Raw genomic sequence first — 24,770 nt, forward strand, 5'->3', positions numbered from 1 at the left:
ACATCAGGCCTGAGTCTCCAATGCAAAGAGCTCCATTCCCGGGGGATTGTAAGAATCAGGCTGCCTCAAGGGTCTGCCACCTGCCCTGGTCTGGGAGACTCACCTCTCCAGATACTCCTTGACGTTGTTGTAACCGTAAAACTTGGCCAGGTGAATGAGGATCCCCGTGGCACAGCGGCCGTCGCGCTTCCGACAGTAACTGCAGTTGCAGATGCCCCGGCAGGGCGGGCACATCCAGCCCTAGGGGGAGATGACGGCAGGCGTCTGTCCCCGTGGTGTCAGGCCTCTCCTCTGGGCTTTGGTCACCTGCTACCTTTCCATCTATGTCACTGGGGGGAGGATGGCCTAGCCTGTCCCCTTCCTCTCAAGTAGGCCCAGGAAGCTGGGTCACCCACCCACCATCACACCTGGAGAGAGCCTGGGAAATGCGGGCTGTAGGCCGGCCAGCCTAGTCAGTAGACTCCGGTGAAAAAGCAGATCCGTGAGACATGGGTGTGAATGCTAGGGTTTCCACTTCCCGTCTGCGAGCCTGTGGTTCAATCACGTCACCCGAGTGACAGTGTATCTCCCCCTGACTGCCATACAAGAGGGTAAGAGCACAGAATCCCCAGGTTCAAGGTCAGACTTAACAAACGTGCTACTCATTTTACAGAAGGAACCGAGGCATAGGGAGCTTATAGACCTACTTCCACTGAGATAAAGTCAACTGCATGAGCTGATGTGAAACCTCAGAGGGGGGCCGGGCACACAGAAAGCAGTGCCTCGCTGACCCGGGAAAGCCCAGCGCAGCCTTGTCTCCTGTCCTATCCACTGGTCAGCCCGCTCCCAGTCCAGAAGGAAACCCTCTTCTCCATTTCTCCCAGCATCTTAAAGATGCAGAGAACGGAGAGGGTTCAGGCTCTGCAGCTCCTGGTCCCCGACAACGGGGCCGGGGAGCCCCGCCGGGCAGGCTCCCCGTCGCCACCACCGCTCGTGGCAGACGCGCACGCCGCTCCTACCGGGTCCAGCAGCGCCGACCGGACATCCTCCCCGTAGCGATTCCGCAGGCACGGCCCACAGAACTGCCCCCGCACGCCGCCGCAGCCCTGGCTCCGGCACACCGTCTTGGTGTCGATGGTCTTCTGCCGGCACTGATGGCACGTGTTGCCCTGAGGGGAGAAGGCGGTGAGTGGCTGAGCACGGGTTCACGGGGCGAGGCCCCACACTGCTGTTCGCCGGCCCGCTCCTGGAGGCGAGCAGACCCTGGCAGCCTGTCAGCACTTCTAGTTCTGGGGCCACAGAAGCGTATTAGGGCAGATGAGGCGGAGCAGGGAGCCTGGAAGGAATGAAATGATCAGAGAGACGAGAGGGAAAGCAGAAGGGGCAGGGCCTGTGAAGAGTGCCATGTGCCCCGACCTGGAGGCCGGGGTAGCCTCGCGTTTTAGCACGGCCTGCGACAGCTGTCCCACTCCCCATCTGAAACAAAGCTGACCATCGAGAGGAACTTTCAACCCTCCTCCTACCAAAGAGGCTCTCAAACTTTAGCTTCTATGGTTCTATCAACCAAAAAGCCCATTATATTTTTCAATGTTTAAAACAAAGAACGTATTCAAAATAGAACTATAAATAAATGTTTTTCTGAACGATGCCGCCGCCTCCCTCCACACAAACCTCTCCTCTGATGAGAATTCCTGCTCCGAGCCGTCTCCCCTCACCCAGGTACAGCTGACCCGCCAGTTCAGAGCCCCCTCGGTGCCCGGGGAGAGGTCCGGGTGTGAGCCCAGACACAGTGAACAAACTGCCGGATCTCAAATCCTGGCGCCTCGGAGTCCCAGGGAGAGTCCCGTGCACTGTGGTCCCGTGGAACTTACCAGAACTTTATCGTAGATTTTATCTCGGACAGTGATGGCGACGTTTTCCAAGTCCTCCTCCGTGATGTCCTCCACGGGCCGGAAGGAAGACACCCGGTGCCGCCGCCGGGACCCCTGGCACCGCCCCTGCGAGGAGACCAAGAAGCTGGCATCAGATGTGCTGAGTGGTTACCCTTTTTTAAATGTTACACTCTGAAGAGTTCCAACACCATTAATTAGTGTGAACTGCGTTCCTCCTTCTATCCTCCTGAAATCATTCATTCACTGAGGTGTGTCAAGCTCCTCCCATGGCAACTCTGAGCACAGGGTCGTTAACAACCACAATGACCAGCCAAACCCACACATGGGACGAGTCCAGAGTTCCTCCCTCCTGCCCGAAGGCACTTGAAATGCCTCCGTCCTAAAACAGAGGCTAGGAAGGCTCTCTTTCCTTTCCCCCAAGCAAAGCCCCAGAGCTGGCCAGAGTCTCGGCCAGGCCTGTGTTGTCTCCATCAGAGGTCCCGGGCCCTGCAGTTAGCACGCGAACCACCTGGAATTCATAAAACTGCCAATTCCCAGCCGCTGCAGAACCTCCGCCCTTTAAGCCCTGGAGCTACTACGGAGTTAGAGCAGTGGTCGGAAAACTGTGACTCTCGAGCCACCTGAGGTTCTTTGGCCCCTTGAGTGTGGCTCTTCCACAAAATACCACGTGCAGGCACGCATGTACAGCGCGACTGAAGGAGTACCCTCATTAAGTTATTAATAATAATGTACCTTCCTATATCGTTTCAGTTTAAAAAATTTAGCTCGCAGAAGACATTTCAATCGTCGTACTGTTGGTATTTGGCTCCGCTGACTAATGAGTTTGCGGACCGCTGTGTTAGAGGACCGCTGGCTTAGACAGCACTGTTTACTAAGGTCACCAGTACCCCACTGATGGTCCTCCGCCTCCGGAAGCGGTACAGCTCCTCGGCGAACTGGGCGGCGGAGACGGTGAACTTCTCCAGCGCGAAGTTCTCGGGCGGCCGCGCGCTGCGGGCGGGGTTCGTGCGCCGGGGGAGCTGGCCCTCCGAGAAGGCCCTCCGCACGGTCTTCTTCCTCTGAAAGCGAGAGCGGAGACAGGTGCCGCGGGGCGCCTCCCGGAGGACAGGCCACCCGGCCACCGGAACAAACAGACGGAGCGCCACTTACGGAAGCTGAGCTCGGGGTTCGCACCGGGAAGAAGTCGGGCACCGAGTTCAATTCCGCCAGCAACTGAGCAAGCTGGAGTCCAGAACAAAGAAAGGGGGGCAGGTAAGTATTCACAAACGTGTCCCCGGATAAATTTCACCCAAACGCAAGCTTTCCATTTTCTTGGGTAACTTACTTGCCATATAAGATTGTATATGCAGTATCATTACAGGACCCTTCTTTAAAAGAAAACATTACAGACATACACCAAAAGTGCTAAAAGTGACTCTGTGTGGTAGGATTTTTAAAATTCTGTATGTACAAAATTATGACGCTAACAGCAGTCATTGACCACGTGCAGAAAAACCAGACACAGAGCTCGCTTTGTTGCCTTCATCTAGGGAAGACGTTTTAAAATAAAGTTCTGTTTGTTTTAATGCCTAGACCGGTTTCATTCCTTCACATAATGTCCTGAAACCAGAGCCGGCGACCCCAGGAGACAGGTTCCTGGGCTGCAGGACCCCTGCCCGGCCTGCTGCCCACGGCCACTCCTAAGTGGGCTCCCGACACCTCGTTTACAGCTTCCCTCTGAGGCTGGTGGTTCAGCTCCTCTCGGCTCCAAACCACTAGAGTTAGAACTTCACCCCAAACACGAGAAGCGGCATGAGCTCGAGGTACAGGGCAGGGGTTAAAAACAGTGCAGGCGTCTCTTCCTGTCCACAAACCAGAGCTACCAGGGAACTGCTGCTCGGGGCTCAGGAAGAGAAAGGGATGCACAGTCCCCGGAGTGCACGTCCTGAGAGAAGCCAAAGCAGAGCTGACAGGTGCAGTGTGGGAGCCTGGCCGGAGCCCTGTGCCCCCCCAGGTGCCCGCCCCCAGGGGCGGCCTTACCATGGCCTTGTTCTCCTTGATGTTCATGGTCCGTTTCAGCAGCGGGTCCGAGCTCTCCTGGCCCTCCTCGTCCCTGGAGTCCTCTTCAGGTTCGGAGGCCGAATCTTCCCTTTCCTTCCCTGGTCGGCAGCTTCTCTTTCTCCGGAGAATGGCTTTTGTACTGTCCTGAGAGCAAGCGCTGGGAAACAGCGGCTCGGGAGCATTCTTGTCGGCTGCTTTGGCCGGTTTCTTGGGGAACTGCAGGGCTACGCGGAGACCGAGGCTGCTCCTCCTGGGCCTGCCCCTCCTGGGCCTGCCCCTCCTGGGCGTGGCCGCCTCTTCTTCGTCACCACCCTCCTCCTCGCTCACCGATGCCTCACTCCCATCCTCTCTCAAACCGGACCGTTCGAGCTAACGAAATGAGAAAAAGCAAAGACGTAACAGACTTTCAAAAGGACACGTTTAAAGCCATCAGACCTTATTTTAGGAAAGAGTTAAACACCTGAAAGCTCCCCCTTCTTTGTAGTTCCCCTGAGCTTTTTAGTCCAGTAGTTGGTGCTGGATCGCTGCCCCCCACTCCCAGGGAGCTGATTTTAGGAGAAGGACCCTCTCTGTGGTCTGTACCCTGCACCAGGGCTTCCTCTCAGGGTGATCCCAGGAGCGCCTGCACCACCTGGAGCTTAGTAGGAACACAGAGTCTCAGCCACTGGCCGACTGCGTTCCTCTCAGACCACGGGGCTGGAAGCAGAGCACTACCCATCGGGCCCCTGGGCAGGGAACAGCCAAGCTGGCAGGTCTGGAGGCCAGGTGACACGGGGAACAAAGAAAATGGTGTGCGGAACCTAAGACTCATCTTCTGATAGAAATGGGAGTGCTAGCCTGGCCTGTGAGCGTTGACCTAGGAACCAGGAGGTCACGACTAAATTCCGGGTCAGGGCACATGCCTGTGGGCTGCAGGTTCGATTCCTAGTGGGAGGGGTACAGGAGGCAGCTGATCGATGTTGCTCTAAACGCCCTCTCTCTGCAAAAAAACAAAACCACCACCACAAAGCACATCAAGAAATTTCCAAGTCAAAATGCACAGGGAAGACTCCAAGACTTTGGTCCAAATTAACTACAAACGCAAGGACATTACTTCACACACAAGAAGCAATGACTTTAAAGACCTTACTACTCCCAAATAGACCCTCCAGGCAAGTCTTTGATAAGGACACCGGAGACACAACCCCACACTCCAAAGGCAGGAGGGGCGACGACTGGTTTTCCCTCAGAGTACGATGGACGGGGGACCAGGGATTCACCAGCAATGGCAACGTTGTGTTAACTGCTTTAGAGGCAAACAGGTAAAATCCTTCCCCTCTGGGAAGGGACTTCTTCCGAGTAAAAGCGGAATTCAGAAACAGGACTGAAGCGATTACGACCCAGGCTCCCTCGCGTGGCTCATTATTACCTTTCCTTCCGGGCTACTGTCCGCACTCAGGTCGCTCTGCGTAAACCCCTCAAAGTCCTCCGTCTCCGAGTCGGTGTCCTCTATAAAAATTCTCCTCAGCTCTTCTGTGAAGTACTTGGAGCGGAAGCACACATCCTGCTAAATTAAAGCACACACATGTTAGAGAGAGAGAACAGGGGTTCCCGGGGCGCGGGGCCGTGGGGAGCCGTTTCATGGGTGCGGTGCTCCCGTTGGAGAGAATGGTGTCTGCTGCCCAACACTGGGAGCGTATCGGAGGCCACCGACTGTCTCGCTGGCAAGAAACCGGAAACTTGTCCGCACTTAAGAGTGGTAATGCCCAAACAGTGTGGCTCAGCGGCTGAGTGTCGACCTGTGAACCAGGTGGTCACAGTTTGATTCCCAGTTAGGGCACATGCCCAGGTTTTGCAGGTTTGACCCCCAAAAGGGGGCATGCAGGAGGCAGCCAGTCAATGATCCTCTCTCCCTCCCCCTTCCTCTCTGAAATCAATTAAAATAAAAGATAAAAGTAAAAATGGTTAGTGGTAAATTTTGTGATGCATGTTTTACCACAATAAGAGTACACACACACACACACACACATTTTCTGCAGCTTACAGAAATTTAGACCTAAAAATGGAATGATTTAAAAAACTCAATGTCCACAGCCTCCATACTTGTCTGACCCATAAGCACGGCTGGCCTGGCATTCCGTTCTTCCCGCCAGGCTGCCCATCAGGATGCCCGCTTTCCCACAGAACCACAAAGCCACGGGGGGAGAGGGGAAACCTGGCTCCTTCCCACGTGGGCCTTCCTCTCTCACAGCCACCCGGAGCCTTCCCTCCGAGGCAGTGGGCACGCCACGCCTGCCTTCCCCAGACCACAGCGTCTCCGCAGGAAAGAAGGGGCTGGAGACCCTGTCTCCCCTCCCCTCCTCCCCCCACCGATGAGCCGAGGGCAGTGGTCCCCTGGGACGCTGCCACCCTCCATGACCCCCCCCCCCCGCCCCCTCCCCCGAGAGCCCAGGCAGCAAACAAGCAGAAGGAAAGCTGTTACACAACGGACTCTGAAAAAAGGAGGCCATCTTGGAATAAAGGCGGCGTCTTTCTTTTGAACGAATGAAAAGGAGAACACGGGGCTCTCTGAATGGCATGCTTGAAGGTGAGGAGGGAAAAGCCAAGCGCCGTTCAGAAAGGAGACCCACCACGAGCCTCCTCCACGCAGGCCCCCGGCGCCTCCTCCCTCCCCCAATGGAGCAGCGGACCCCTCCTCACGCCACGTGTGGTTGGGGAATCTATCTGCCCCATGCCTTTGCCTGACTTTAAAGATACACTTCTTTGCGCTCAGATAATCTTGGGGAAAAAACATAGACAGACACGTGGAAAAACTTACAGGGGATAGAGAAAAGCGCCTATATCCAGCACTTTTTAAGCTTAAAAATGTCTCCATTGAATGACGATGGGCAATTGGAGTGAGTGTGCTCAGAGCTAAATTACTTTGTTCCCTTGTTGATAGCTTGGAGAAAACATACACACACACACACACACACACACACACACACACGGAGAATTTCTTGAAAGTGAAATTCCTATTATGTTTCAGAGACACCAAACTCAGCGTGGCCACACACACTGTGTACAAGTTCGTGTGGCTCCTCTCGGATGGTTAACACGAATCTAAGTGTGTGTGTGTGTGGGGGGGGGGGGGGGGGTCGGGATGGGGAAGCAGCAGAGGAGGATTTACGATGAAGGAAGAATGGTGCCCGGATGGCTCCTGGAAAACCTACCACGAACCCGCTATCCGCGAGGGCAGGAAACATCTGGTTCCTGGGGCCCAGAGCCGGCCCCCGCAGGCTGATGGGGGGCAAGGGGTCTCTGTGTGGGTCAGACACCCCCAGTCCCTGCCTAGAGCCTGCAGCGGCCAGGCCTCACAGCAGCACGTCCCCACCGCCCAGTCCTCTGCAGTCTTAGCCTCGGCGCTGGCCTCACAGGGCGGTGGTCAGCCTGGGAGAAAAGGCACTGAGCCACAGCCACAGCCCTATCCCGAGGCCCGGGCGGGTATCCCCCTCACTCCACAGGGTGTAGGAGACGTTTGGAACGTGGGTCTGCAGGAAGCAAATGTGCACACCGCACAGCCCTGGTGCCTTCGAGGTTACAGCCCTCACACCGCCCCTGGCTCTCTGGGATCCCCTGGTTATTTTAAAAAATCAATACGAGGCAATAGGTTATGAGCTTGGTCAGTTCTACAGCTGAGCTGAGAGCTACGGGGAAGAGAAGGGACGGAAGGGAGGGGAGATTAACTCCTGGAAGGGAGTCGGGGAGACTGGAGAGGAGGAGGAAGGTCGAGAACACCGAAGATGGAGATAGCTAAGGGGAAGCCAGACAGACGAGGAGGGGAGGGCAGGGGTGAGTTCCAGATCTCCCTGACTCATCAGGACCGGACCGGCGGGCAGCCAGAAATACCTCTGGGGCTGGAGGGAGAAGCCCGGCCTTCAAACGTGAGGGTTACAGCTGAGACCAGGCCGACGACGACGGAGACCACTCAGTGAAAAGCACAGGAGAGATGACGACAAAGAACGAGAGAGGGAGAGAACGTGGGGAGTGGGAGGAGTGGGAGGAAGGGGCTGGCGGGGTCGAGGCCGTGGAGCAGGAAGGTGAGGCCCCCAGAGAGGGAGGCCCGCGTCCCGGGAAAGGACGGCTCCCACCGAGGCCAGCCGAGGAGTGACCAGCTTCCCTCCCGGTCCTTGCTGGGTTGCAGCAGGGGGGCTTCACGTACGGCCTTGAATGAGACCCCGGTTGAGGGAAAAGGAGGAATCAGAGTGCCGCCATGACCTCAGGAGGAAAGGCCAGACCTTGCGGTGGGCCGTGCCATGGCTCGGGCACAACAGGAACCTCCAGGCATCTAACTCCCGGAGAACGGTAACATAGGTGTGCCACCGACCAACGTGGTGACAGAGAGAAAAAGGCTCTCCCCAGCAATCCCGACAGAACCATGCTGTGGGGGCAGGGATGCAACTGCCCCAAGGCAGTGATCCTCAAACCGCGGCTCGAGAGCCACACGCGGCTCTTTGGCCCCTTGAGTGTTTAGCAAAGGCCAGCTTTTAGGAGTACCCTCATTAACTTAATAACAAATGTACCTACCTTTATAGTTTAAGTTTAAAAATTTTGGCTCTCAGCCGAAACCGGTTTGGTTCAGTGGATAGAGCATCAGCCTGCAGACTGAAAGGTCCCAGGTTCGATTCAGGTCAAGGGCATGTACCTGGGTTACAGGCACATCCCCAGTAGGAGGTGTGCAAGAGCAGCTGATTGATGTTGCTCTCTCATCGATGTTTCTAACTCTCTATCCCTCTCCTTCCCTCTCTGTAAAAAAATTGATAAAATATATATATATATATTTTTTTTTAATTTGGCTTTCAAAAGGAATTTCAATCGTCGTATGTTGATATCTCGCTCTGTTGACTAACGGGTTTGCCGACCACTGCCCCACGGTAACCACACGTTCCAGGGCTGCCCCGCGTGGTGTGGGCATCGCTGCGCCGGGCAGCGGGCAGCCCTCCCCCGCCAGCTGCGTGGGGGCCTCTGACTCCAGCCGGGCCATAGACAGCAGCCCCGAGGTTGCACAGAAAATGGATCTGATCAGGTGAGGCCCCCTTTATTTAAAAAAAATAATGTACTGTACACAAAAGGATCTAAACAGCAAACATGAGCTAGGTACTCTCACCGGTTTCTTGAAACACGAAGGCCTGAGGCTTACAAAATAAAATGCTGGGCAATGGACCGGCATCACCCATCCCAGGCCACGGTCAAAGACAAGGACACTCGAACCAAGACCGGGGCTCCCGGCCCCACACGCCTGCCTCGGAAGGACACCCCCGTACCTGTTTCCCCGACTCCAGCGAGTCAAAGCTGGCGCAGCTCTCCTCCGAGGAGAGGGTTTCCATGGGAACCTCCTCTCCGAAGCCCACAAAGTCTTCATCGTCACTCGGGGCGTTGAAGATGTCAGCCACTTCTTTAGGGATCTGTTTTGGATTCAAAAACAAAACAGAGAGATAAAGCCAGAGGTGGTTCTCATCACAGGGAAATGTTCCAGCGCGGAGTAGGAATTAGCATCTCATAACTCTATCCAGCGGCCTTGGTTGCCCCGCGGACCCCAGCAACCTGAGCAAAGCGTGCTTCGGCTCCCACCTACGGCAGCAAGGGAAGGGAGGGGGTGGGGATGAGATGTCTTCAAATCCCAGAGATGTGGCCTTTCTGACAGAGGCCGTCAGGACCACGCCTAGAGAGAAGCCATTTCTGATCTCCTGACAAAACCTGAGAAAACAGGCACAGGTTTCTGATTATCTATTTTCCTCCTACCATGGACCTGTCTTTAAGTGGCATCCATGGAAAAGAGACTCCATAAGATGTTACCATGCTCCTCTTGTCTGAATTCCCATCTCTACAGTTTTTTTTGTTCTTTTTCACATGCTGATTCAGAAGTGTCACACAATAAAACAGCTTTCCTTCTTCTCAATACTGGGAAGCAATGGTAGAGCTTTAGGATCCCAAGGGCATGTAAGGGCTACCACAAGGCAATCACCCCCAGCGAGAACATGGTCAGCACGCTCAACCTCACAAAGACGTACTGTTTGCGAGTTCATTTTCTTATGCTGACGACCCATTTGTTCCCAACTCCGTATTTGGAAGAAGTTCAAACACAGAGAAAGGTTGAAGACGACTACAAACACCTGTGTGTTCTTCACACGGAAACCCCCATTTGCTTTCTTTCTCTTTCAACAAACAATCTGAACCACAGGCACTTGCTGATATTTGTCTGTTTCTGACCTAGGAAAACAGTGATTGAATAGGAGCCAACCTAATCCACGTTATGCTCCAACTACTTTACAGACATCACCCTGCAATATTTCAACACACATCACCCAAGGACATTTCAAACGCCAACATTTCAAATATTACCACTAGCACATCTTACTAGTATCTAATAATATTAGTACTAGACACTGAAGTGTTAAGAAAATTAAGTAAAAAGGAAAACTTTAAAAAGTAGTCCTTCCTTGTTCATAGCAGCACTATTCACAAAAGCCACAAATGGGAGCAACCCAACTGTCCAGGTCAGATGAGTGGATAAACAAAGTGTCCTATACACCTACAATAGAGTAGTATTCAGCCTTAAGAAGGAATTTTTAAGTATTCAGTTGGCTGGTGTGTGGTACACCAAAAAGCTGCATGTTTGATTCCTTTGGGGTGCGTATGGGAGCAACTGGTGTGTTTCACTCTCACATCGATGTTTCTCTCTCTCTCTCTCTCTCTCTCTCTTTCTCTCTCTCCTCCCCCCTTCTTCTCTAAGACCAATAAACAGATCCTCGAGTGAGGATCAAAAAGGAAAAGGAAAGAAATACAACTACTATTGAAAAACTATGTTGTATACACCAGAAACTAATAGAATGTTAGAGGTAAATTACATCTCAATTAAAAAAATGTTTTAATTTACAGTCTGAGTGAGTGGAGGCGGGATGGGGCCTGAGAGCCTGCATTTCTAACAAGCGCCAGGGCCCTCCCATGCGCCGGTCTGCAGGACAGTTACGGAGACTCCAGCCCCTTTTCTGTTCCTCCGCGTGGGATGTAACTTTCCCTCATTCACAGCGGCTGTCTGTGTGTCTGTCCTTCCTGCACAGGTAGCTGAAGGCACACTCCACCTCTTTCCCGTATCCCCCCCCAGGAACCAAGAGGAGAAACTATATACTTAGAGGTTCTTACATATCTGAATAACTTATGAGCAGCATCAACTAATTTTTTTTTAAAAAAAGAAGGAAATCCTGTCCTATGCTACAGGAGAGGATCTTGAGGACATAATGCTACGTGAAATAAGCCAGCCACAAAAACAAGCATCGGATGGTTCCACTCATCTGAGGTCAGATGTGGAGACACCGGAAGCAGAACCGTGGTTGCTGGGGGCTGGGAGGAGTGTGAAATTGGGGGCAGGGGGGATGTTTGGTGAGTGGAGTTTCAGTTTCACAACAGGACACCGTTCTGGAGGGTGCACTACAATGTACATGCACTTCGTGCTACTTCCAAGTGGTTGCGACAGTAACTGTGATGGGCACCTTACTACCATTTTTAAAAATTCAACAACGTGAGACAAATTTAAAAAGGCAATTTCAAAACGTAAGGAAAATATTCCTTCCTTAAATAAACACAATCCTTTTCAAATTCACTGGACAGGTCTGGACCTCCATCAGATCTCCTGTTACTTACGAGGGGTGTGTGTTTTGAGAACCCAACCCCTTCCCCTGAGGCAGGCAGGCTCAGATACGCCACCTCCTATGCCCAGAATTCAGTGTTAATGCCGGAGAACCGCACCTCCACCCAGGTATCTGGACTCCAAACCCAGAATTTAAGAGAAAGCCAGGGGACAAAGTTGTTGGTGGGACCACAACTGGCTGGAATCAGCGCTGTCCCATCCCCACAAGGCTACGCTAATACAGTAAATGCTGCCGCTCACTGCCTCGTTCTCCTTTGGCTGGTCTTTCCGGGATTTCTTAGGTGACATAGAGCTATGCCTCCAGATCTCCGTGCTCACCGCTGCCAGCCTGAGCCTCAACGAAAGCTCAATGAAAAAACCAGTAAGCTAGGAAAAGATGCCCCCGAGTGCCAGCTGCTTTTCAATCAAGCCATTTGCCTCTGAATATAATTAATGTGTCATTAACTTAAATTTTCATATTTTACTAATTTTTTTAAAAGATGGTTATTGACTTTTAGAGAGGAAGGGAGAGGGAGAAAGAAAGAAACATCTATGTGAGAGCATAATATTGACTGCATGCCCCCAACCAGCAATTGAGCCCTGACCGGAAATGGAACAAGCAACCTTTTGGTGCACTGGCTCAACCAACTGAGCCGCACCAGCCAGGGCAACAGATTATATTTTAAAGCTTTAACCTGTAAAGGCGTTTTCAGTCTGGCCGAGTGGTTCAGCTGGTTGGAGGCATGCAGTCAATATTATGCATTGCAATTGCATACACCAAAGTGTTGTGTGTTCAGTTCCTGGTCAAGGCACATTCCTAGGCTGCAGGTTCAATCCCCAGTTAGGGCACATACGAGAGGCAACTGATCAATGTTTCCCTATCACTATGGTCGGCAAACTGCGGCTCACGAGCCACATGCAGCTCATAGGCCCCTTGAGTGTGGCTCTTCCGCAAAATACCACTGCCTGTGCGAGTCTATTTTGAAGAAGTGGCGTTAGAAGAAGTTTAAAAGTTTGGCTCTCTAAAGAAATTTCAGCTGAAGCCGGTTTGGCTCAGTGGTAGAGCATCGTCTGCGGACTGAAAGGTCCCAGGTTCGATTCCAGTCAAGGGCATGTACATTGGTGGTGGGCACATCCCCGGTAGGGGGTGTGCAAGAGGCAGCTGGTCGATGTTTCTCTCTCATCGACGTTTCTAGCTCTCTATCTCTCTCCCTTCCTCCTCTCTGTAAAATATCAATAAAATATATTTTTTAAAAAAAGAAAAAGAAATTTCAATCGTTGTACTGTTGATATTTGCCTCTGTTGACTAATGAGTTTGCCGACCACTGCTCTATCACATCTATGTCTGTCTCTGTCTGTCTTTCTCTCCCCTTCCTCCCTCCCTTCCTCCCTCCCTCCCTTTCTCCTTCTCTCTCCTTCTCTCCCTTCCCCTCTCTCTCTCTAAAAAGAAAAAGTTATTAAACATCTTCTCAGTTGAGCACTATGAAAACATGAAGGCTTTCCCATATCTTCATGATATTTAAATCCATTCTTCCTAGCCAGGAGGAACATATTTATCATCTATTTAATTTTTGAAGGAAAAACAAACACGCTTGAGATTCTCTTTAAGGTCAATTGATTCCAGAGCTGATTTAGATAAAGCTTTAGGAAATGCTTCTTATTCCAGGAACACCGCTGTATGTAATTTCACCTGGAAACAAGCTCCACTGTAAGCCCCAAGGAGCAGTACAGAGGAAATCTATGCACACCTCTGCATTTTCCTTATTGTTTTTTAAAGCTTTGATAGCCAGGATGGCGGAGTGTGCAGGGTGAGCTATCTTTAAAAGGTTGTGGGAAAAACCCTTTGCCTGGAGGTAAGCATTTGTTCAGCCAACGCAAAGGGGGTGTCCCACATACCCCCTGCCATACACCCTGTCATTTCCCAAATTCTCTTATGAGCAAATCGGTTGGTCCACAGACGCCTACATACCTTGCACCATTTACCAAACAAAAACTAACTAAAAATGGATCAAACCAAAATATAAAATCTAAAACTTCAAGAAGAAATAGGAGGAAATCGTTGTCACCTTGAGTTAGGCCTGTGGTCGGCAAACTGTGGCTCTCGAGCCACATGCGGCTCTTTGGCCCCTTGAGAGTGGCTCTTCCACAAAATACCACAGCCTGGGGGGGTCTATTTTGAAGAAGTGGCATTAGAATACGTTTAAGTTTAAAAATTTTGGCTCTCAAAAGAAAGTTCAATCGTTGTACTGTTGTTATTTGGCTCTGTTGACTAATAAGTTTGCCCACCACTGGTTTAGGCAAAGAATTCATAGATACAATACCAGAAGCATAATGCAAACTTTTACAATGTATAGACAGTCAAAATTAAGAATGTCTGCTCTTTGAAATGCACAGTTAAGAGAATGACAAGAAAAGCCAACCAACTGGAAATTGCAAATCATTTATCTGATAAAGAACCCATACTCAGGATATATAAAGGACTCTCAAAATCAATAATACAAGCAAATAACCCAATTTAAAAATGGGCAAAAGATGTGCGCAGACACTTCACCAAAGACACACGTGGCACAAAGCACAGGAAAAGATGTTCAGCATCCACAGTCACTAGGGAAATGCAAATTAAAATTATAAGGAGAGACAACGACCTACCTATGGCAATGGCTTAAAAAAGCATGACAATACCAAGTGCTGACAAGGATGTGGAACAACTGGCACTCTCGTACACTGCTAGGGCCACTTTGGAAAACAATGTGGCGGTTTCTTATAAAGATAAACACACCCTTACCACAAGATGCATCAATCCCACACCTAAGTATTTACCCAAGAGAAAGAAAACTTATGTTCGTACAAAACTTGGAATTAGCTTTATGTGCAAACCTAAAACCAATTCACATCAACTAGGGAGTGGATAAACAAACTGTGGTACATCCACACCATGGAATACTATGCTGCAATAAAAATAATTACTGATAGGCCCAATAACATGGATAAATCTCAAATGCATTATGCCACGTGAAAAAGGTTACATAGCCTTAACCAGTTTGGCTCAGTGAACAGAGCATCGGCCTGCAGACTCAAAGGTCCTGGGTTCAGGGCATATACCTTGGTGGTGGGCACATCCCCAGTGGGGAGTGTGCAGGAGGCAGCTGATCAATGTTTCTAATTCTCTATCCCTAACCCTTCCTCTCTCTGTAAAAAATCAATAAATTTAAAAAAAAAGAAAAAGGTTACACGGTGTCTGATCCACCTAGATGGCATTTTGGGAAGGTCAAAACTATTGGGACAGAAAACCTCAGTGGCTGCCTGGGGCTAGAGGTCAGAAGGAACCCTTAAGGGATGATAAAACGGTGGGAAGAGTGATCGATGATTGTAGAGGCACCTATCAAAATTCACAGCACTGAACGTGAAAAGGGTGATTTTATTATAAATAAGTTAAGCCTTAGAAAGAAGAAGTGTGCAGAAACAGTGGGACATCTGAATTGCCTAGATTTGGATCCCAGCACATACAGTCATAACTTGATAAAGGAAACACCACAAATCAATGGGAAAGAAATGATGTTATCAATAGTGATGCAGGCAAAAATGGCTATTTGAGGACGCTAAAACAGTCTGTTTTGCTTCTCTCTTGAAACTATAAACCAGATGGTCAAAAAGAAGAAACTAATTCATGTGGATATGCAGGTGGCCTCTGGTTGGGGAGGGCTTTATCAACATAAAGGAGATCAAAATGGAAGTCAATAGAACAACTCAAAACTTCTTCAAAGAGAAAAAAAAAAAACACACACACACACACACAAAATTTAGAATGAAAAAAAAATGTTAGGAAAAAGATCCACCACTAATATGTCAAGTTATCCATGTTACTGAAAAGTTCATACAAAATAAATGTACCAAGAGCCACACAAATAAAATAGGTAAAACAAAGAACATTCACCTGAAAAGGGAACACAGAAGAGACTCAAAACACACTTTAAAAGTCTTCAACCTGCCTAAGCCACAGTTTGCCAACCACTGGCCTAAGAATGAAACGAGAATTAAGAATCATTCTCATCTAGCAACCTAGCGATGTTTTGTCAATTGTCAAGGGCACGTTCAAGGACAGGGGAGGATGTAACCAGAGACAAACACCCTTATACAGAACCGACAGGATAAACAAAAGGTTTCAAAACAGCAATGTGGACATGGAGATCTGAAATAGGAGAGTTAGCTAAAAGGGGGCAGGGGGAGAAGGGGCGGGGGAGTATAGACACTGAATTTAAAGGTTGCCAGAACATGTGGATGCACTCAGAGTGAGGGGATATGCAAACTGGTAAGAGTTAAGAGGACAAAAAAACCAAGGATTATCAGAGTGCGGCAGGACCTCATCCATCAGCAACTCCCCTCATTCCAAACGGGCAAAACGCAGCCTAACTCCGTGCACGCAGCTGTGACCACCCCTACAAAGGCCGTTCCCAACTGTCTACACAGGAAAATGCTGTTTCCTCAATATAATAACCGTGTTCACTAGGATTCAGTATGTACTTCAATCAAAACACCTAAACCCTATCTGACACCAAAAGCGAGAGCAACAAGAGAAAAATTTAGATAAAACTGGACTTAACCAAAACTAAAAGCATCTATCTATTCATCAAAGGATGTTGTCAAAAAAGTGAAAAGATAGCCTACTGAATGGGAAAAATATTTGTAAATTGCAAAACTAGTAAGGATCTAGTACACAGCATGTACAAAGATCTTTTACAATGCTACAACAATAGACAAGTAAATGAAGGGCTGGACAGACATTTCTCCAGAGATATACAAATGGACAAGTACATGAAAAGATGTTCAGCATCATTATTTACTAGCGAAATGCAAATCAAAACCACAATATATCACTTCATATCCTCTGGGATGGTTTTATATATGGCTAGGGGTGTATTGGTGGAAATGAAGAGAAATTGGAACACTTGTTCTTGCCTGGTGGGAGGGTAACATGGTCCCACTGCTGTGGAAAAGATTGTTGGTTCTTCAAAGAGTCAACCAGAATTACCCGCACTTTCACTCTTGGGTATATAACCAGAATGTCTACAGCAGCATTTTTCACAGCAACCAAAAGGTGAAAACAGCCCAAATGTCCATGGATGATGAAAGGAGAAACAAAAGGTGGTATATCTGCATGTATACATACAACAGCAAGCAGGTGTCTCAAACAAATACGTGTACATGCATGTTCAGAGCAGCACTATTCACAACAGCCAAAGGTTAGAAACATCCCAAATATCTACCACAGATAGATGGATAAAAAACTGTGGTGTATACAATGTACGACGGAATATCACTCAGTCATTAAAAGGAACGAAGTGCTGACCCATGCTACCATGGAGATGAACCTGGAAAACGTTACCCTAAGAGAAGCCAGTTGCAGAAGGTCACACAGTGCGTGATTCCATTTGGCAGAACAGGTGAATCCAGAGGCCAAAGCAGACCAGTGGGTGCCAGGGGTTGGAGGAAGAAAAACAAAGGGCAATTGCTCAATAGACACAGGGTTTCCTTGTAAGGCAATTGTTAGTACACACAGATCCAGGGAAAAGCCCGGGAACTAAGAATTTACCTCCTGAAAATCTACCTCCGTAGGAGAAGGGCAGGAAAGACGGAAGAAAAAAAGCTGGCTATTCCAGTCTGGTCCTTAGCAGGTTTTAGGAAGGAAATGTACATAGGAGGCGTGTCTTGGGCAGCTGCAAGACCAAGCCTATCTCCCTACAGCTTGGCAGGCACCAAAGAATTATGTGGGGGCCAGGGAAGGGGGTGAGGCGGTGGCAGAGTCACAGGTACTAACATGAATGCTACCAGGTACGGGAAATGACACGCTTGACCAGGATAGGACAGCGGCCTATTCCGGGAAGCGGCACATACCAGGAGGCAAGGAAGAGGTGGTGATTTATGGCAGCAATTACATTCACATAGTCTCTGAGGGGAGGTTGGGGAAAGCAACCTCCATTTCTGCCTAGGGCCAGCTCCTAAGACAGACAAGAGACTGAGGAACAATCTCTCCTCCACAGTAATGAAATGTTTTAGACTAGGTAGAATAGGTATACAACACGAATGTACTAAATGCCACTGAATTTTTCACGTTAAAGTGGTTAATTTGAGCCCAGCTGGTGTGGCTCAGTGGTTGAGTGTATAAACCTATGAACCAGGAGGTCTCACAGTTTGAGTCTCACAGTTGGGGGACATGCCTGGGTTGGGGACTCAATCCCCAGTGGGGAGCATGCAGGAGGCAGCCAATGAATGATTCTCTCTCATCCTTGATCTCTCTCTCTCTCTCCCCCTTCCTCTCTGAAATAATTTTTTTTAAAAAAAGTTAACCTGGTGTTATATGAATTTAACTTAAATATTTGCAAAAATTTAAACTTATTATAATAACTGAAAGTCTTGTTTATCTGCAATTCATGCATCTGATAAGGGATTAATAACCAGAATATATAAAAAAAAAACTCCTACAGCTCAAAACAATACTAATTGAAAAATGAGCAAAGGACTTAAGACATTTCTCCAATGAGCCAATCAGCACATATCGATACAAAGATGTTCAACCTCACTCATTATTAGGGAAATACAGATCAAAACCACAATGAGACACCACACTCATTAGGATGGCTATTCTCAACAAAACAGAAAAGGAGCACTGGTGAGGATGCGGAGAAATCAGAACTATTGGTGGGAATGTAAAACAGGGCAGCAGCCATTGCCAAACAAAAAAATTAAGCATAGAATTACCATGTAATCCAGTAACTCCACTTTTAACTCTTATGTCCAAAGGTATTTTGAAAGCAGGGGTCCGAACAGATATTTTATACCAATGTCTACAGCAGCATTTTCCACAGCAACCAAAAGGTGAAAACAGCCCAAATGTCCATGGATGATGAAAGGAGAAACAAAATGTGGTATATCTGCATGCATACATGCAACAGATGATCACTCAGCTTTAAAAAAAAAAAAAAGAATGAAACTCTGGTAGGTTACAACACAAAGGAACCCTGACAACATTATGCTAAGTGGAGTCAGTCAGGCACAAAAGAACAAATAGTGTAGGATTCCAATATGATAGGATTCAGGTACAGCTTACAGACGGTGCCTAGCACAGTCAGACTCACCCAGACAGAAAGCGGAGCGGTGATGATCGGGGGCTGGGAGGAGAGGAGAGGAACAGGGAGTTAAGTGTTTAATGGGCACAGAGTTTCAATTTAGAAAAGTTCTAGAGGTGGACGGTGGTGATGGTTCCACAACAACATGACTCTACTTCATGCCACTAAATTGTACACCTAAATAGAGTTAACCTGATAAATTCTTTGTCATGCACATTTTACCAAAGTAAAAAAAAAAAAAGGCGCAAGAAAATAATCAGTGTCATTTTTCCAAAGAAAAAAATACACGTGGGAAGACACAGGCGTGTCTGAGCGTGCAGGGCCACCTGAAGGAGCAGCCAAGGAGCCAGACTTCGCTCTGGCAGAGGCCCTGAGGGAACGGAGCCCAAACGCTTGGGACGTGCTGGGTAATTCCCTCTTCCAGAAAGGGCAGCGGACGGGAAACGTGAAGCCAGCGAGGAGATTTCTCTGGATTCTGAGAGGCTGAGTATCAAATAGCCTTGACTGTTTCAAGGCCCAGGAAAAGGCATTCCTCCCGTATACCCGGGTCTGGGAGGAAGACAGAGATGAAAGGCATAAGAACGTTGGCATAAAGCTCTGATGGCTTCCAAACTACGACCAACAACATTCTGTGACGCAGGAGCCGCTTTGTCCGCGGCTGTCACGAAAAGGTATCGAAAGGACTGTCACAGTACCAGTCTGTGCTGGGCACCATGCTAAGGGATCCAATGAGGAACGAGTCATATGGGGTAGGGGGAGCCAGATGATCGTTAAACAGTTTCACTGTGATGTTTGATAAATGTGGACGGGAAAAGTCCAGAAGGGCACCTGACCCAGCTGTGGGGCGGATGGTCAGGAAGACTTCTAGGGGGCGGCACGGTCAGCCACATCTACACAGCTCAGGACAGAGCCAGGGGAGGAGGACGCGCAATAGATTCACAGATGGAAGAAATAGTCACAGGCATGTACAGCACAGCATACGGAGTATAATCCATAATCTATACTAATAAAAGGGTAATATGCTAATTAGACAGGGTCAACTGGACATATTCCAGTTGTCCAGTCCTCCTGGACAAAGCCATGGTGGAAGGGGCTGATGCAGAGGAGGTTAGGGGTGATCAGGCCAGCAGGGGAGAGTGGTTAGGGGCAATCAGGCAGGCAGGTGGGCAGGTGAGTGGTTAGGAGCCAGTGGTCCCAGATTGCAAGAGGGATGTCCAACTGCCCATTTAGGCCGGATCCTGCAACTGGCAGTCAGACATCCCCCCCCGAAGGGTCCCAGATTGGAGAGGGTACAGGCAGGGCTGAAGGACTCCCTCCCCCCACTTCCCCCCACACACACACACACACATACTCCTATGCATGAATTTCATGAACCGGGCCTCTAGTATTGCAGTATCTCAGTGTGGTGCTAAATGGGTACTAGGCTTACGAGGGAGGGAGTCACTTAGTAAGGTATAGAAATGTCTAATCACTATGATGTACACCTGAAACTAACGTAATATTGTACACCCACTGTCATTGAAAAATCATGTTTTAAAACACATGTGTCAAACACAAGGCCCGCGGGCCAAATCCAGCCCTCCAGGCCTTGCAATGTGGCCCGCACCGCGCTGTCATCACTGCACTCCGCTGTCAGTTTATGACATTGTCAGTTTATGACTGTTCAGTAAACCATTCGGCCTGCGATTTTGGCTGGATTTTAGATTTTGGCCCCTTCTCTGATTGAGTTCGACACCCCTATTTTAAAGGCTGGGGGACCATGAGGCCCCCATCTTCCAGAGGAGAGGGTCCCCGTACTCAGTGCAGACAGGCGCTGAGCAGATCTACACAGGGACGAGGGGGGAGGACCCAGCCCCGAGGCCTTCAGACAGGGAGGCTCTTTGCACACTTGTGCCCTGCTAGTGGAAACCGGGCAGAACAATCCCCGGGCCTGGGCCGTGCAGGCTGCACACACCACGTGGCTCCGGGCATCGTGCCCGAGTGAAGGTGCCCACTCCCTACACGTGCGTGCCTCCGCGTTCCTGACTGCAGCCAGGGCAGAGGGCCCCCTCGGCGGCGCGATGGAGGTCACGCTCACAGCCAGATGCTCTTTCCGGGGAGTTCTGAAAGCCGGGGGTGTGGGGACACAGAAGGAAGCTTGTTGTTGTTTTAAGCCGGGTCAGGGGGTCAGGGGAGTCTATGACCGAGGCCCTGGCCGGGAAAGGCTACGTGAAGTCCCATTGGCTTCAACGACTTTGATGTAAAAACCTCCCCAAGTTCAATGCCTGGGACCGGTTGTCAGAGGAGAAGAGAGAGAGGATTCAACACAAACCATGACGTTGAAATGCACTTTTGTGTTTTGTTTTTTTTCCTTCACTTCCATTTTAAGGCCAGGCTAATGGAGAACAAAATGAAGGTACTAATAGACAGTTTGCATTTAAAATGTCCCCAGGGATTTCAGTATCAACGAAGGCCTCAGGGTCCTGGAGCTTTAAGTAAAAAGATATTGGGGGTAGGGATGGGAAGGAGGGGGACTGGCTCTTCTATTTCAGGGTTTATTACAGGTGTGATTTCTAAGTTTTATGCTCGGCAGTTCCGTGCTCCCCAAACTGGGGGGGCTCAGGGACAGCGAGAGGGCTTCCCTGCAAACCCCAGGCGGGACAGGGCAGGGGATGTGTTCCTGGCAGAGTCGTTTAAAATAGCACATCTGTATTAAAATCAATTAAAATGTTTCATGGCGGGGGGAGGGGAGGAATGCAAAACAGGCCTGACTTTTAAACTGCTCAGAACAGAGATTACCCTTGATCGCAGCCAAAAGGCCGAGAAGCCATCAGGCATGACTTTCAGAGACGAAGCTGGAGATTGATGAGAAAAGCCGCCCAGGCCTCTGGGGCAGGCAGGAACTGGTCCGTTCCTGCAACAGAAACATTCGAGAAGCCCAGCCCGCTCCAGGATGTCCGGGCTGCCGTAACTCATGCTTCCACTCACTACACGCTGACAGCCCTACGCCATCTTTGTAAGATAGTCAACAGGCACCTAGCCCCTACCGCCTCGATGCCAGGCCCCTCACACATCTGGGTACTGTCATTTGGGCCCTGGCCATTCATCTGGGGCAGTGGTCGGCAAACTCATTAGTCTGCAGAGCCAAATGTCCACAGGACAGCGATTGAAATTTCTTTTTTGAGAGCCAATTTTTTTTAAACTTAAACTTCTTCTAACGCCACTTCTTCAGAACAGACTCGCCCAGGCTGTGGTATTTTGTAGAAGAGCCACACTCAAGGGGCCAAAGAGCCGCGTGTGGCTCGCCGACCGCTGCCCTGCGGTAAACCATGGGCCGTGGTAACAGAAGAGGTCTGACAGCAGGCCGCCCCGGGGAGGGCAGGGGGGGTGGGGAGGGCTGGGCCCTGGGACAAAACACCAAGTGCCAGGGCTCACACACACACGGCCCTCCCCGAGGACACAGGACTCTCCTGAAGGGGCTTACGGATGGGGGCCGCCCAGACCACTGTGCTGCTGCATGGCAGGTCCGGGGGAGCAGCAAAGGGGTCTGTGGAGAGGGCTCCCGACCACGCCCAGTCCTGAGGATATTGGCACAACCGGCAGGACGCAAGACACCTGGGAACTGGTGGCCCACACACCGGCCCCGCCTGCCGCCGGGCTGTCCCACGGCTCAGGCTCAGGCTCAGGCTCAGGCTCAGGCTCAGAGCTCGCACCCAGGGCTGTGAAACCCTCTTCTGTAAATGCTTCCAGGGCAACACGCGACCAGAAAGAGCGCACGTCTGGTGACGTTTTTCAAACTGTGCCCACCCATCACAACCAGCACTTCCTATTGGTAAGCCTACTGCTTCACTTGAGACGTCCCGTCTTCAGGAATGCTACCCTGGGAGATGACTCCTAGTTCAAATAAGCAAGACCAAAGCAGGCTCCTCCTTTAACACAGGGACTCACAGCCCCAGGAGGGCAGCTGGGCACAGGGTCCCCGCCTCCCACTGCCGCAACCAACCGCCCAGACCCCAGGACGGTCCTGTCCGCAGGCACTCCCAGGAGGCATAGCGTTCACGGATCGTTTCGGGGGCTGGGGAGGTGGGAGCGGAGTTCCAGGCAGACCTGAAGGTGGTAAAGAACATACCTCTACCGCTGTCCCCGTCCCCCAAAGAGGCACGTTCCAACACGTATTCTAAGTTCAGGAAGAAAAAGCTGCTGTTTAGGCCCAGTGATCATGAGCTCAAGTTCCAACCTGGACAAAAACAGCTTTCTCTCAGCTGATACAACACAACCAAAGGAAAATGCCTTTAAAAAAACAATGTCGGGCGTCCCGGGTTCGATTCCGGTCAGGGGCATGTACCTTGGTTGCAGGCATATCCCCAGTGGGGGATGTGCAGGAGGCAACTGATTGGCATTTCTCTCTCATTGATGTTTCTAACTATCCCTCTTCCTCCCTCTCTATGAAAAAATCAATAAAAATATATATATTTAAAAAAAAAAACAAACAACCAATGTGTCAGAGGTCCCCACCATCGAAAATCAGGCCCCTTTCCTTTTATGAGATAGTAAGCACACGACAAAGAACAATAATTAAAACAGTGTGGACTACAATACAAGGAATAAGGTAGGTACTAGTAAGTGCATATACCCCAAGACACTTACTGTAAAATTCCTTTAGTAATAATAAAAAAGTGTTCCATCAACAGAAAATTAAACATGAACACACATCTACTCAATGAAATACTGCAGTCATTAAACATGAAAGCTATCCAGACCCCCAAGAGAAAAAATAGTATTGAAGGCGCTAACGAAAGAATTCAAACAGCAGTCATACGATAAACAACTATGCAAAAACGGTGCCGGAACAAAGCCACCGGGTGGAAAAATAATTAGAAAATGACACCCAGACAGTGGGTAGGTAGAGCAGTAGCTCAATGTTTATTTTCATTTCGTCTTCTCTTAACATGACTTTTTTAAAATATGTTTTTTTTTATGGATTATTTTTTTTTTTTTACAGAGAGGAATGGGAGAGGGAGAGGGGTTAGAAACATCGATGAACGAGAAACATCGGTCAACTGCCTACTGCACTCCCCACCGGGGATGTGCCCGAAACCAAGGTACCTGCGCTTGACCGAAATCGAACCTGGGACCTTTCAGTCCACAGGCCAAAGCTCTACCCACCGAGCCAAACCGGCTAGGGCTTAACATGCCATTTCTTACACAATATAGAAATCACGTGGCAATCACTGTCATGTAAAAGCCTGGTGGGCCTCACTCCTATTCTGAAGCTGACATGTGCAGACATCACCCAAGGGAGCCTGTGCAGAGCCTAAGACCAGCTCCTCCCGTGGAGACCCCAGCCCTCGCCATTGGAAGGAAGACAGAAGGTAATCGTGAGAAAAAACAGAAGCGCTGACACCCTTCATAATTAAACAGCACCTTCTTTTTGGCATGCCCCTGGTCACCTCAGCGGCACTAGGCTGGGCAAAGACCTCTAGTATCATAAAATTATTTCCGTGAAAATCTGGTGATCTGGCCACGTCTGTGATTCCAAAGGCAAGGGCCAGGCAAAGGCCCTGGGAACTGCATCTGCTCCTTCACGGCTGGCTGCCTGAAGCCAATTGCTCAATTTCACCTTATCTCTACAATGCAGATAATGCTACCCACTTCAGAGAATTACAGTGAGGATTAATCCTGATAGGAAGTGATCCTTTCCTAGGGTGGGGGCAGAGGAGAGGGTTGGGAAGAATGGCTCTTTTTAAATATATGTATATGTATATTTTTATTGATTTCAGAGAGGAAGGGAGAGGGAGGGAGAGAGAGAGAAACACCAATAATGAGAGAGAATCATTGGTTGGCTGCCTCCTGTACGCCCCATATTCTGGGGATCTGGGGATCGGGACTGCAACTCGGACAGGTGCCCCGACAGGGAATCAAACTGTGACCTCCAGGTCCCGGTGGTCCGTGCTCCACCACTGAGCCACGCCCGGCTGTGCGGAAGGCTGGCCCTCAACACCTCCCACTCCCCAAACCAAGGGCCACCGAGGTCCCCACGGCACAGAGCAGAAGCCAGCGGGGCCCTGGCAAAGGCAGAAAAGGCAGGAGTCTTCCTGTCTTAACTCACAA

General features: G+C 49.9%; 1 protein-coding gene across 2 annotated transcripts in view; it reads right to left on the reverse strand.

Annotated features, from left to right (window-relative positions):
• The window catches only part of CDCA7L (cell division cycle associated 7 like), a 30,421-nt gene that overhangs the window by 1,733 nt on the left and 3,918 nt on the right, over positions 1-24,770 (reverse strand). The window contains exons 2-9 of one of the 2 annotated variants that reach the window (XM_084896200.1): positions 9,194-9,334; positions 5,320-5,454; positions 3,891-4,280; positions 3,021-3,092; positions 2,759-2,929; positions 1,851-1,976; positions 999-1,148; positions 104-240 (exon numbers count right to left, since the gene is read on the reverse strand). In XM_084896200.1, the coding sequence (XP_084752326.1) occupies positions 104-240; positions 999-1,148; positions 1,851-1,976; positions 2,759-2,929; positions 3,021-3,092; positions 3,891-4,280; positions 5,320-5,454; positions 9,194-9,334 (1,322 nt within the window). Of the gene's footprint in view, positions 1-103; positions 241-998; positions 1,149-1,850; positions 1,977-2,758; positions 2,930-3,020; positions 3,093-3,890; positions 4,281-5,319; positions 5,458-9,193; positions 9,335-24,770 lie in introns of both variants that reach the window. The other variant, XM_084896199.1, reaches the window with a different exon arrangement.

The sequence above is a fragment of the Pipistrellus hanaki genome (genome assembly GCF_964339955.1).
Source record: "Pipistrellus hanaki genome assembly, chromosome: 10".
Taxonomy (NCBI): domain Eukaryota; kingdom Metazoa; phylum Chordata; class Mammalia; order Chiroptera; family Vespertilionidae; genus Pipistrellus; species Pipistrellus hanaki.